This window comes from Rhinopithecus roxellana, chromosome 3 (genome assembly GCF_007565055.1).
Source record: "Rhinopithecus roxellana isolate Shanxi Qingling chromosome 3, ASM756505v1, whole genome shotgun sequence".
In the NCBI taxonomy this organism is placed as follows: Eukaryota; Metazoa; Chordata; class Mammalia; order Primates; family Cercopithecidae; genus Rhinopithecus; species Rhinopithecus roxellana.
In genome coordinates, this window is record NC_044551.1 from 176,204,250 (window position 1) to 176,217,599 (window position 13,350).

General features: G+C 41.9%; 1 protein-coding gene across 1 annotated transcript in view; it reads left to right on the forward strand.

The window, feature by feature from the left end:
- Positions 1-13,350, forward strand: part of SLIT3 (slit guidance ligand 3) — a 651,942-nt gene that overhangs the window by 49,366 nt on the left and 589,226 nt on the right. The window contains exons 2-3 of the mRNA XM_010358190.2: positions 710-781; positions 7,915-7,986. Of these exons, the coding sequence (XP_010356492.1) occupies positions 710-781; positions 7,915-7,986 (144 nt within the window). The remainder of the gene's footprint in view (positions 1-709; positions 782-7,914; positions 7,987-13,350) is intronic.

The following is a 13,350-nucleotide window of genomic DNA, read 5'->3' on the forward strand; positions in this document are numbered from 1 at the left end:
ATAGACAATTTTTGTCTTGTTTGTTAGTTTCTAGCTACATACCAAAGGCAGGCAAATTCTTTTGATTTTAAGTAATAGAAAATTCAACTCAAACTGGTTTAAATCAAAATATAGGAGAGATGGGATAGAATGGGTCATACACTCTCAAAATACAGAGGTAATTGGCTTCAGGCATGAGTGGGTCTGGACATTCACAGGAGAGCACCATCTGCTCACTGTTTCTGTGGTGGTGAGATGGCTTCTGGCTACCCTGAACAGCTTAGCAATCCCAGCGATAAGCAGTTATTGGGATTTTGAGTCATTTAGGCATTTCTGAAACAATTGCTGTGGTCAGGGAGACTGAAGATACTTATCAGCCTGGCCTGGATCAGATGCCAGTGCCTAGAGCTGGGAAGAGGGGTCAGCCCCATTGGTATGACATGATCTGAGATTTGGGGGAGGGGAAACTTCAACAGAAAAATGTGTTACCTAAAGAAGGGACCACAGAAGGCAGGCAGTTAAACATAACAGAGTTCTGCTATGTGCATAATGAATGGTTTATTCCATACACTATCCTTAAGGTTAGGCGGGCATGCTCAAGGGATATCGTTAATCATCAGAATTGCCGCCTTCTGGACAAGCAACGTCCCTTCAGTCCAAGCCAGTCTAGATTAAATAGACCGCGATTGTAACCCACAAAAATCTGACCTGAATTTGCTCTCCATTGCAGTGACCTGGACAGAAATAATATCACCAGGATCACCAAGATGGACTTCGCTGGGCTCAAGAACCTCCGAGTCTTGTAAGTAGTTGATGGCTCTCGGGTGCGTTTTCATTTTTAGCTCTTCAGCCTTGCAAAAAACAATGTTCCACTGCCCCTGACACCACACTCCCAAGCCCTGGATAACAGGAATTCACCATTCTGCAGCAGAAAGCCCCTCATTAGTGTACCCACGTGCTCACAGGTATCACAGTCCGTGTCTAGATGCTTCTGGCTGAGCTAGATCGATGGAAGAACTTAGTTCCAGTGATAGGGAAAGCAGAAGGCTATGAACAAATAAATCAGCATGCCCAGCTTCTAGGATGACAGCGATGTCAGGTTGACTAACCATGCTTCCCTTCCATAGAGATGATAATTTCGTCTCCAGCCTGTGCATTAAAAGAGCAATCAGGACAAAAGTTATCTGTCTTGTAGCTTAATGGAGAGGAGGGGAGGAGAGCATCAGAAAGGGTCAGGGCCCTTGCTGAACACCCACAGCTGTGCAGACAGATAGGAAAATTTGAGATGGGCGTTGATGGACTGGGGGAGCAAGGAATATTAGGTTTCATTGCTGAATATTGAACACTTTCATCCATCCTTAAGTCTGTGAGTGATAAGAAACTTCCCAAGTGCTTGTCTGTCGAAAAGTCTAAGACATTCAGAGGTACAGGAAAAAGCAATTTAGATCATTTATTTCCTTCTTTACTTGGTTAATTTTGACCCATAAACATGGCTCCAGGCAAGACGTACAGCCTGGGCCAATTGGCCACCGCCTTGGTATTTGTATGCCATGGAATCTTAGCTGGCAAATTGTTACTAGAAGTAACAGCTAAAGTCTTGGTACCTGAAGCTACCTCCTTTTTACTAATAGCCCTATATAATACATAGAATGAATTTTGTACTTGGTTCAGTAAGTACTGGTCCTGATTCAGAATTAGCTACCCATGAAACCTTGGGCAAATTACCTTTCCTCCTTGGGCCTCAGTTTTCTCATTTGCAGTACAGGGAATACGTAGTTAGAAGTATTTTCAGCTCTCATAGTTACACGTGTAGTGCTTCATTGTTTTAACATTTTCTGATTATTCTCAGGATTACTTGTGAAGCATTAATTTTACAACATTGTTTTACTTTTCTGATTGAGTTGTTAGTAATGATGATGGACCTGATACTTTGATGGGCCCAGCACAGTATTACATAGTGGTAACAAACAAGGTGGGCATTATTATGAGCCCCTGTTTGTAGCAGAGAAAACCAGAGGCATGGATAGGGTAAGTAGTCCCAACTCTATATAGCAGGTGACTGAAGGAGTTGGAATTGGAACCCAGACTCTGTGTTTTCTAACCTCCATACAGTGCCACTGTGCATTCGCGTTATAGAAAGCTGAGAAAACTAAGACAGTGATAGTCTACCCATTTTGTAAATGCAGCACTGTTAATGTGGGGGCTTGTCTCAGCTTCTCTTACGTACACATGTGTGGGGACATGGGGAATCTGAATCCTGGGCCTCCAGCTTGCAGATGCTCTCCACATGGACATGTTCTCCATCTTTGGTCTCAGACACTCTCCTCTCACCAACCTCAAAGGGAAGGCACACCCTGTGCCAAGTCTTTTGCCTTAGCAGCCATGTGTCTGTCAAGTGACTGGTAGTTCTGACCAGGGGTGCGTGGGTCAGAGTCGAGACTGGGATCAGGGTGGGGGAATTCCATGGTTCAGTTTTAGGGCGATTGTTATTGAAGAGGTATAGGTAACAACTCCTGATTCTGTGTCATTTGCCAGGTTAACAAATAGATGCTTGTTTACCTTCTCACTTTATTTTTTAAAAAATTTATTTCCCTTGCGTCTGTGAGAGATTACAAGTCAGAAATTTCACCTAATGCTTCATTTTCTAACAAAGTCAAAAACAACCCTTTGATTTTCTTAGCATTACATCAGAAAGACTAATAAAAACTCCAATTTTCGTGTCTGCTGTCTGCAAATAGAAAGTTTAAAATAATCACAAAAGATTGTTTTAGTATCCACTGGATGGTCTGCAACATTCCTTTGACTACAGTTTATCTTTTCAGTTAATTGGTACATTCCTCTTATTTTGATAAGCAATGCCAAAAAGCCTTCCCCTAACCCCCCCACCCATAGACTATTAATATACTCTGTTTCATTATCTTCCTTATCAACTCAAAGACAATCCCATTCAAGTGGCCCTTTATTACTGTGAAAGAATCTGCCTGGTGGAATAGCTGAAATGCTTTCTAACTAACACCAATAAAATATCCAGACATTTTTACCATATTTTTCCTCAATCTATTCTTTTTAGCTGAGTAACCTAGACAACTATCTTTTTTTAAAAGATTTTTTTCACACCTTGGCACATTCCCCATATCTGTTTCTTATTTACAATTTCTAGAGAAGCTAGAAAAGATTCAGTATCTTGAATAATTGGCCACCCATTTCTATGTCAAACTGTTAATATGGGCAAAAGCAGATAAAATGGAGATTGAGGCACTTCAGTCTCAACCCAGGGCGATTTTCCCCAAACGAAGAGCATTTAAGGAGAAGATGGAAGAATTGCCCAGGACATTTTTTCTTTTTTTCCTCCCATGGGGTGGGAGTAGGAAAAAGTCTCTTCTGATGGTATAAATCATGTTCCATTTCTTGGTAGTTTAGGGCTCTGCTGTGCTCACAATGTGGGAGCCAGCTTTATCCCAAACGGGGTTAATAAAGTTAAACTCCACCCCAGCCATCATCACAAGGGGGGCGATTTCTGATCCTGATCCAGTGCTAAAGCTAAAAAAAAAAAAAAATTGCAAAAGAGCTGAAAATGAACACAGGCTCTGTTCTAATTCAGAACAGACTCCATCCATGGACAGCCCTTCTAGATGTCCAGCCCCTCCTGGATCCCCTGTCTGAAAATGTGGGGAAGGTATCAGTGGCTTTTAGTGCTTGCTCCTGGCTTGCATCTCAGCCCAGAAGTTTGGATGGGAGGGTCTTAGCTCATTTGTTCACTGATCCATTTATTCATCAAACATTGATTTGTTGAGCCTCTGACTCCCAGGTTCTAGGCTGGACTCTGATGGAACTAGGAAGTAGATCTGGAAGGGACATAGAAACCTGGCAGTGAGGGTCCCAGCAGAAAAGAGGGCAAATGAGGAGAGTGAAGTAAAGACTTATTTAGAGGTGTGGACAAAGTGAAAAACCTAGAGGAGATAGTGCAGTTCCTTGAGGCCAGAGTCAAAACAGGGCCACTACGGTGCCCTGGGCCTCAAGGAGCACAGGGAGGAAGTGGTTATCAGAGCCTGGCAAAAGTAGGGACTGTTTGACGGGAGCTGTAGCCTTAGGTAGAGGGATGCAGTCAGCCTGAAGTGGCTTAGCAGGGATGGAAAAGAGTAAATCCCCCAACCACAGCCTTCTTCCACCCTCTGATCTCCTGCTGGTGCCTCTCTTTGGCTGAACCTGACAGGAATTCAGAAGTCAAAAAACTTCTTGATGGTCTTGATGGCTAGGTGCAGTGGCTCATGCTTGTAATCCCAGCACTTTGGAAGACCGAGGCAGCTGGATTGCTTGAGCTCAGGAGTTTGAGACCAGCCCGGGCAAGGCTCCCCAGGCTGGGCAACATTGTAAAACTCCATCTCTACCCCCCACCAAAAAAAATTAGCTGAGCGTGGTGGCATGCACCTATAGTCCCAGCAACTTGCACCACTGCACTCCAGCATAGGTGACACAGTGAGACCTTGTCTTGGGAGGAAAAAAAACCCAGCTTCTTGATGAAGCCAGTAAAAGTCAGCTTTCCAGGCCGGGCGCAGTGGCTCAAGCCTGTAATCCCAGCACTTTGGGAGGCCGAGACGGGCGGATCACGAGGTCAGGAGATCGAGACCATCCTGGCTAACACTGTGAAACCCCGTCTCTACTAAAAAAAAATACAAAAAACTAGCCGGGCGAGGTGGCGGGCGCCTGTAGTCTCAGCTACTCGGGAGGCTGAGGCAGGAGAATGGCGTAAACCCGGGAGGCGGAGCTTGCAGTGAGCTGAGATCCGGCCACTGCACTCCAGCCCGGGCAACACAGTGAGACTCCGTCTCAACAACAACAACAACAAAAAAGTCAGCTTTCCAGGACCTGCACAAGGTAGAAACGGTGTATCTCATATAGATATCCTTGCATCTCTTCTATTCCCCTCTCTGAAAGAAACCTGAAGTGTTAGATTCATTAGCATAGAACTAAGATTCATTATAGAAGGGGTGAGTTAGGCTCCCTCAGAAACCCAGAGGGAATGTGGTACTTACAATACCCTAGAGTTGCTCCTTGTTATCCAGCAAGGAAATAATGACTACAAAGTCTACAATTGATTTGATTGGTGGATGGATAGTAAAAACTTAGCTCAGGAAACCCCCAGTCACTAGTGTTGAAGTGGGACCCTATTTAGCATGATGTGCTAGTGTGAGACTATTAGCATTCCAAGGCCCTCCTTGCATATGGTAGAATGGAAAAGGAAGACAAGAGAAGGGAAAAACTTTTTTTCTTTGTTTTTTGAGACGGAGTCTCGCTCTGCCACCCAGGCTGGAGTGCAGTGGCCGGATCTCCGCTCACTGCAAGCTCCGCCTCCCGGGTTTACACCATTCTCCTGCCTCAGCCTCCCGAGTAGCTGGGACTACAGGCACCTACCACATTGCCTGCCTAGTTCTTTTGTATTTTTTAGTAGAGACGGGGTTTCACCGGGTTAGCCGGGAAAACTTTTTTGTTTGTTTGTTTTTTGAGACAGAGTCTTGCTCTGTTACCCAGGCTGGAGTGCAATGGCGCAATCTTAGCTCACTGCAAACTCCGCCTCCTGTGTTCAAGTGATTCTCCTGCCTCAGCCTCCTGAGTTGCTGGGATTACAGGCATGTGCTACCACGCCCAGCTAAATTTTTGTATTTTTAGTAGAGATGGTTTCACCTTGTTGGTCAGGCTGGTCCTGAACTCCTGACCTCGTGATCTGTCTACCTCAGCCTCCCAAAGTGCTGGGATTACAGACGTGGGCCACTGCTCCAGGCCTTTTTTTTTTTGGACACAGAGTCTTGCTGTGTCACCCAGGCTGGAGTGCAGTGGTGCCATCGTGGCTCCCTGCAACCTCTACCTCCTGGGTTCAAGCAATTCTCCTGCCTCAGCCTTCTGAGTAGCTGGGATTACAAGCATGTGCCACCACACCCAGCTCATTTTTGTATTTTTAGTAAAGATGGAGTTTCACCATGTTGGCCAGGCTGGTCTTGAACTCCTGACCTCCTGGTCCACCTGCCTCAGCCTCCCGAAGTGTTGGGATTACAGGAGTGAGCCACCGCACCTGGCCAACATTTCTTAAGCCTCTAATCGTATAGCAGAACCTGGGCTACATGAGTTACTTATTTCATTTTTGTTCTCGAAGAACTTTTGCAATGTTTCATTTTCTCTATTTTACAAATGAGGAAACTGAATCTCAGAGAGGTTGACTAGTTAACCCACTCTTATATCATCAGCTAATGTGCAAGCAAAATAGGGCTTCTAAACTAAATCTGGTACGCTCACCAGAGTGGGAGTTAGAAGGCCCACCCTACCTGGCTGTGGGAATTGGCATAAATAATTTCTCCTCGGGCAAGTCTTTTAGCCTCTCCCTTCAATCGTTTCTATAGCTGTTAAGTGAGGAGCTTGTGAGGGGCCAGAAGTAATAGAAATGAGAGAAGCAGAGCGGATGAGGACATGGCAAACTGTGGGGCTGGGTGCCCTCGCCTGACAAGTTCTACTCCTGGTCAACTGATATTTGGAAATGTGAGAGCTGATTTTTCAAAAGGAGTTTCTTTTTGTGGGGTATGGGTGTGTATACATGTGAAATATCCTGATTTTCAACTGTTGGCAACAAATTCACAAAAATGTAAAATATCAAGCCCACACAAAATACAGTTACCTGTCCCAGACACATGTACAGTCGGCATGTGCCGTGGCCCACAGTCTTCTGTAGGTTTTCATTCATTCAGTAAGCGTTTGTGAAGTGCCTGCTGTGCTAGGCAACTGTGTTAGGACTGGGAGTAGGATGATGGGCAGAATGTCTGTCTTCTTGCTCCCTAGGCACAGTGGGGAAAATAGACTTGGGAACTAAACACAAGGGTCCAAGTGTTAAGGCTGAGAAGTGCAGGAGGTTATGAAACGTCTAATAGGGAGAGACTGTCATGGAGCATTCAGTTTGATATGAAGATGCAGCCTTCCCAGCTTCCCAGGTTGCTCTTCCTCTCCATCTGCCATTTGTTTAGGTGCTTGTGTGCACCTCTCCTCCTGTGTAATCCAGAGGAATCCACGGCCCTTCCTAAACTCCACTTTCTAAAGAAACATTCTCTGATCACAATGCATCCCCACTAAGTCCCATTCAGCCACCATGTGCAATCTGTGTCATTTCCCAGCCTAAGGTCAGCCCCCGATGGAAGCTACATAGCTTCATTGCTTCTCTTCTCTGCTGTTCAGCTCATCCATTTAAGTGGCCTTTTTTTTTTAAGTTAAGGAAACAAACGTTTCATTATATGTTGAATTATTTGGATATACTGCATGCATGAACCCAGTTCACTCATACAGAGTGTTTAGGATTTGTAATCACCTGCTTGGAGGACTTAGGTGGGTGAGTGAAGCATGTGGCTGGAGGGAGGGAGCCTGATCTTTTAGGACCATCATCATGAGGTTGGGATTAGCTGGACTCTCGGTGAGAGGAGTTGCTGGGACCGGGCTGGTTTTCTCATGGACAACTAATCGTTTCACAATAGCCTCACCCTTTCTACTAGGGTGAGCAGGGAAGGCCCTTTTCAATGAAGTATTTTTGAATCCTTGGAGGAGGGAGCTCCCAGGGAAGAGATGCTGAATCTATGTGTGGTTTTTATAAAGAGCAGCTTTTACCTCTTCCTTTTCTGTGCAACATCCTGCAGTGCTTGGGGGGACATTTGCTGAGAACATTCTTAAAATAGAGGCATGGAAACCAATCTGTCAGGTAGAAGTGTGCAGGCGGCAAAACCCTGGTTACCGTGACACCAAGCTGGGATATGAGTTATCTTGTCCCATCAGACTGATCCCAGTTGAAGGGACCCTGACGATCATGGGAGGGGCTGAGTGACCATACCTGCATGGCACGAAGCCTAGTATGAGGGTCTCTGAGCCCAGCTTTGTCCTTAGTCATTGCTGTCTCTGTGGTTATAGGCATCTGGAAGACAACCAGGTCAGCGTCATTGAGAGAGGCGCCTTCCAGGACCTGAAGCAGCTGGAGCGACTGTAAGTACAGCACAACCTCCTTTCTTAAAGTGTTTATTTAATTTTAGTGCTTTTTGTTTTGTAAATTGGCCTTATGACCTTGTTTAAAAAGGTCTCCAGTGTTTTAATATAAATGTTTGCTATTATACTTAAGGCACATTAGATGCCTGTTAAAGAAACACTGAGATCTACTTACACTCCTTTTCTGTAAAAGTTGCTAGAATCAGCTTCCAGGGTGTGTTTCCCTTCTTCTCAGGCTTGAGTTCTGTCTTGGTACCTGTATAAGGGGCTGGTTTTTAACCAAGTGTAAGCCTTCCCTTCCACGGAGGAGGGAAGCCTGCAGTTACCCTGTCATGAAGTCCGGCATCAGATACTCCCTACTCCTCTGCACGGGCAGAAGCTCCCTCCTGAGGCCCTCTCCTCCCTGAGTGTTCTCTGCCCCACTCTTGTGGGAGAGGAAGGACTGGTGAGTGGGCACAGCCTTCAGTAAGCTTGTATCTCCTGTGAGTGAGCATCAGCCTGTGTCAAGAAGCCCCCACGTTTCCACGAGAGAATGCATTGCCAGTGGTTTAAAAATAGGCCACTGTTCTGACTCAATGAGAGGGAGAGAGGAAAAGGGATGGGAATGGAAGACGGTTGGAGCCTCCATTTGTTTTGTTGATGAATACTTTTGCAGAAAACTCTTGGATGACTTTGAGGAGGGCTTCTCAGATGGTTAAGTCGGCGACTTCACCTTTCCTCTGTTAATCACATCTGGCAGTTCATAACATCTGGATATTTGCTTTCTGCCCTCTGAGCAGGGATTGTCCCCAAGAGCACTTAGTCATGCTGGTGGGTGGCTCTCTTCAAAGTTCTCTCTGAATCTTGGTTGCCCTGACATTTCATCCTCTTTCTCCTGCAGTTGAAAGGGTGAAGCTGCAACAGCTCACAGCTCTGCCGGCTTCCTTAGAAGAACTGGGCTCTGTTTACCTGCCTGGTTGCCATATCTCATTTACAGAGGTGGGCTTGGGTAAGGTGGCGTGCCTGCCCCTGACTAGTTAGCTTTGAGATGTGCCATCTCTTCCCCCGGAATCAATTTATCTGGGGCCACATAAGAACAGCGAAGGTCCCCATTGCACGTCACTCAGTATTACCCAGAAAAATGCCTTCCTCCCTCTCTGTTGTGTGAACCGTCTCATTCATTGTTCTCCTTCTGGGTCAAATCCCAGCATATGTTCTGCTGGTGTTGGTTTGAAAATATGACATTTATTTCTTGCAAGGGAAAACGGTTATAAAAAGACTGAATGTTGTCTCTGTTTACACGTTTATTTTTAAGTTTCTTAACTCTCAAGTTCTTATTTAGACCAAAGAGAACATAAAAGTATTTGTTGAACCTGGTTCCTTTGTATGAAATATTCAGCATGTCTACAGAAAGATCAATACATGGTCCTTTGTGAAAAGGCTACTCCTTAGTCTACTGACTAGAAGAGTGAAGAAAATTCCGAATTCATTAATTTCCTTGTTTTGGGGAAGGAACTAATTGAGTACCTTGGACATGCCAGGAACTATGCCAGTATTTTACATGCTATTTGTATTTTTTATTGCCACAAAATTCCTATGAGGTGTAATTACCCTCATTTTACAGATGAAGAAACAGACCCAGAGAGACTGAGTCAAGGAATGGTCAAGAGGGGAGCCAAGATTCAAAGTCACTTCTGTCTGACATGAAAGATGATGTTATTCCATACTCATGTGCAGCAGATATTAGATGAAGTATGATCTTTAGTAAGGGCCCTGAGAGTAGCCTCTCACCTAAACATTTAACTCCAGGGAGTATCGGTGAAATATTTTGGCAAAGCCTCTTTTCTTTGGCTTGGTGAACAAGGCTGAAATACCCATGCATGTCTGGGGAACTGAATGGATTACAGTTGCAGAGGTAACCTGACTATTTCTCCGTGTTGGTGTATTAGGTGGATAATGCTAGCTGCTGTGCTAGATAAACCCTCAAATCTCAGTGACTTAACACAGTGGACGTTTACTTCTTATTCATCTAAAACGGAATATTGGCATTGCTGGTAAGGCCTCCCTTCTCCAAGTGGAGACTCAGGGACAAAGTCTTCTTCCTCTCCTCGACTTTACCCTCCTTAAATCTTGGCTTTCAAGGTGACAATGTTTGTCTGCATCAAGCCAGGAGAAGAGAAAACAGCATGAAAAATATCACATGGGAGGTTTTCAGATTTCAAGAAGTACATGTCACTTCCAGTCTCACATACTTTGGGCTAGAACTCAGTCATGTGGCCACAGGAAACTGCAGAGGATGGAGGAAAGATGGTTGAGTTGTGTGCCCGGGAAGTAGAAGAAACAGGCTTAATGAACAGCTAGCCAATCTCTGACTTCTACTGCAAGTGATCTGAAGAAGTACTTAATCAGGAAGAAGATTGGAAACACAGGCAACTGGGTTCATATACACAGTTGAATAGTCATTCTCATAATACCTTTCAGTGTTAGCAAGAAGGGATGTGTGTGACATTAATCCTGATTGGCGTTAATCTGGTTTTGGTTATTTGTTCTGTTTTCATACAGACGGGGGGATGTAGAATTGGAAAACATAATACATTTGCTATTAACAAGATGACGGTGGATTGTGCCATCTCTAGCTCTTACTCCTGGCTCACCTTATCTGTGTCTCTGTATTTGGTAATAGATAAATCTTTATTGATCATATTCTAAGATAGAGCCTGGAAATATTAGGGGTTATGATACTTCATTTCTGGAGGGTTTATTTCCACTCTGAGTAGTCATTATTGGTTTGTTCTCTTGGGTCTTCCTGGGAAAGGAAAAGGAAGTCTGTTCTCTGGGTCTCAATTCAGAATTCCCTATTCCTCCGTGAAAGGACCCCATGTCTCTGGTGGAGTTAGGTGCCCTTACTCTCATAACACAGGTGTCTTCCTATCACAGCACTTATGACACCATATTTTAATTCCCTGTTTTCTGGATTGTTTCTTCTCAAAACCATGAATGTTGAGGTCAGGATTCATGTCCCATTTAGCTCCTAATCTCACAGCCTTGAGCAAGGCATGATAGTAACTGCTTGAGGAATATTTATCAAAACACTTGAGTTTTTGTCCTGTGTAAGTGATTCTAAGCTGGGCCTAATTTTGTCTTCCAGAGGACTCTTGGTAATGTTTAGATACATTTTTAATTGTGACAGCTGGGAGATGCTACCTAACAGATAGAGTATAGGAGTATCTCTAAACATCTTTAAATGCACAAGATGGCCCTACAACAAAGAATTATTCAGTCCAAAATGTCACTAGTGCCAAAACTGAGAAATTCTACTCTTTAACTATTCTACGTCAGATAGCATGTCAGGCACTTTACGTATACCATCTCATGGAATCTTTGCGAGAATATTATGAAGTTAGAATTATAAAATGTGATGTGATAAAATATAAAACTCAAAGTATAACCTATGAAGTACTTTGCTTAATATATTTACCTAAACCTAATTTAGCTAGATCTCACTTCAGGTTTCCAGAAAGTGGATGGGAGAGAGGAAAAAGTTAAACCAAGAGGAAACAAACACATTTTGTAGGTGGGATATTCTTTGAGAGAGTTGCCCTGGTCTTTTCAAAAAGTCAATGTCAAGAAAAACATGGGAGTCAACTTTAAAAAAAAAAAAAAGCTTAGAAAAGCTTTTCAAAAAAAGAATAGAATAGAAGCAGTACCACAAACATTGGAAGGGTCAATGGAATTAAAATGTTCTAAGATCCTTAAATTATTCAGGAAGTCATAGTGCTAATATTTATTGCCTTATTAAGTCAAAGATGTATGTTGAAATCTGTAGCATAGCCTCTAAAAAAAAAAGTCAAAAAATTATGATAGTCCAAGGGAAAAGGAGCACAGTATGATACAAAATATGTAGTTACTTAAAATGAAGGATAAAAGAGAAGGAAAAGGAACATAGAGCAAATAGAGATCAACAGTAAGATGATACATTTAAACATGAATATATCATATTACTTTATATGTAAATGCACTAATTCTCCAATTAAAAAACATAGATTGTCAGAATGTATTTTAAAAATACCAAACATATGCTTTTTACAAAATAATAACATTAAACGTATGGATAGAGAAAACTTGAAAGTAAAAAAATGGAAATGATAGCATGAAAACACTAACTGAAAGGTTAGTGTCACTCTATTAAAGATAATATAGAATTTAAAGAAAAAATGTTAGATTTAAAGAGAGAATTTTATAATGGTAAAATAGGAAATAAACCAGGAAGATATACCAAATCTGTATTTGTATGTGTCTAAAAACATACCCTGAAAATATGGAAAGCAAATACTGACAGAACTAAAAAAAATAGACAAATTTATAATCATAGTTAAGATAACACTTTTTGGTAATTAATAGAACAAGGAGATACAATTCTTAGTAAAAATATAGAATATTAAATAACAGTATTTTTAAACCTGATGTAATTGATATATAGAGAACACTCAAAACAACATAGAATAGAAATCTTTTCAAGGGCATATGAAAGTTTTATTATGTACTGATCTAGAAAGCAAGTCAACACGTATCAAAGGATATCATATGGAGCATGTTCTCTGACGGCAGGAATAATCAAGAAGTTAATTTAAAAAACTAGAAAAATCCAAAATATTTGGAGATTGAGTAATACATCTCTAAATACTCTGAGTCGAAGAACATACTGCAGTGGAAATTAGAACATATTTTTCTGAATGTTAATAAACATATAATGTATCACAATGTGTGGACTGCAGCCAAAGCTATGCTTAGAGGAAAATGTAAAGCCTTTAAGCTATATTATTCAATTTATGGTATATATTATGTATAGTACATATTTTAAAAGAAGTACGTATCTTGATTAAAATATTATTCTTACGAAGTTAGGGCAAGAACAACAAAACAGAACAAAGGAAATTATTAAGAGCAGAAGTATATGAAATAGAAATGAATGTATAATAGAAAAATTCTAAAAAGCCAAACTAATTCTTGAAGCACCTAAAATGACAGACACTGACAAGACATATCAAAAAACAAAAGACTAAATTACCAACATGAAGAATAAAAAGGGGGATGTAACTATGGATATTATAAACATTAAAGTGATAATAAGAGCAGCCTTTGGACAAGTTTATCTCAATGATTTTGAAGAGTAAATGAAATTGAAAATAGAAACAGGAAGGGATAGAAAATCTGTCTTATATCAATTAGAGAAATTAAATATTTAAAACATTTCATCAAAAAATCTAGGCTCAGATGGCTTTAGCAAAAAATTCTAACAAAGTTTTAAGGAATAAAGTATATCAACTTAATACAAACTAATTCTTAAAAAAAATGAACATTTGTCTATTTAGCCAGCATAACCTT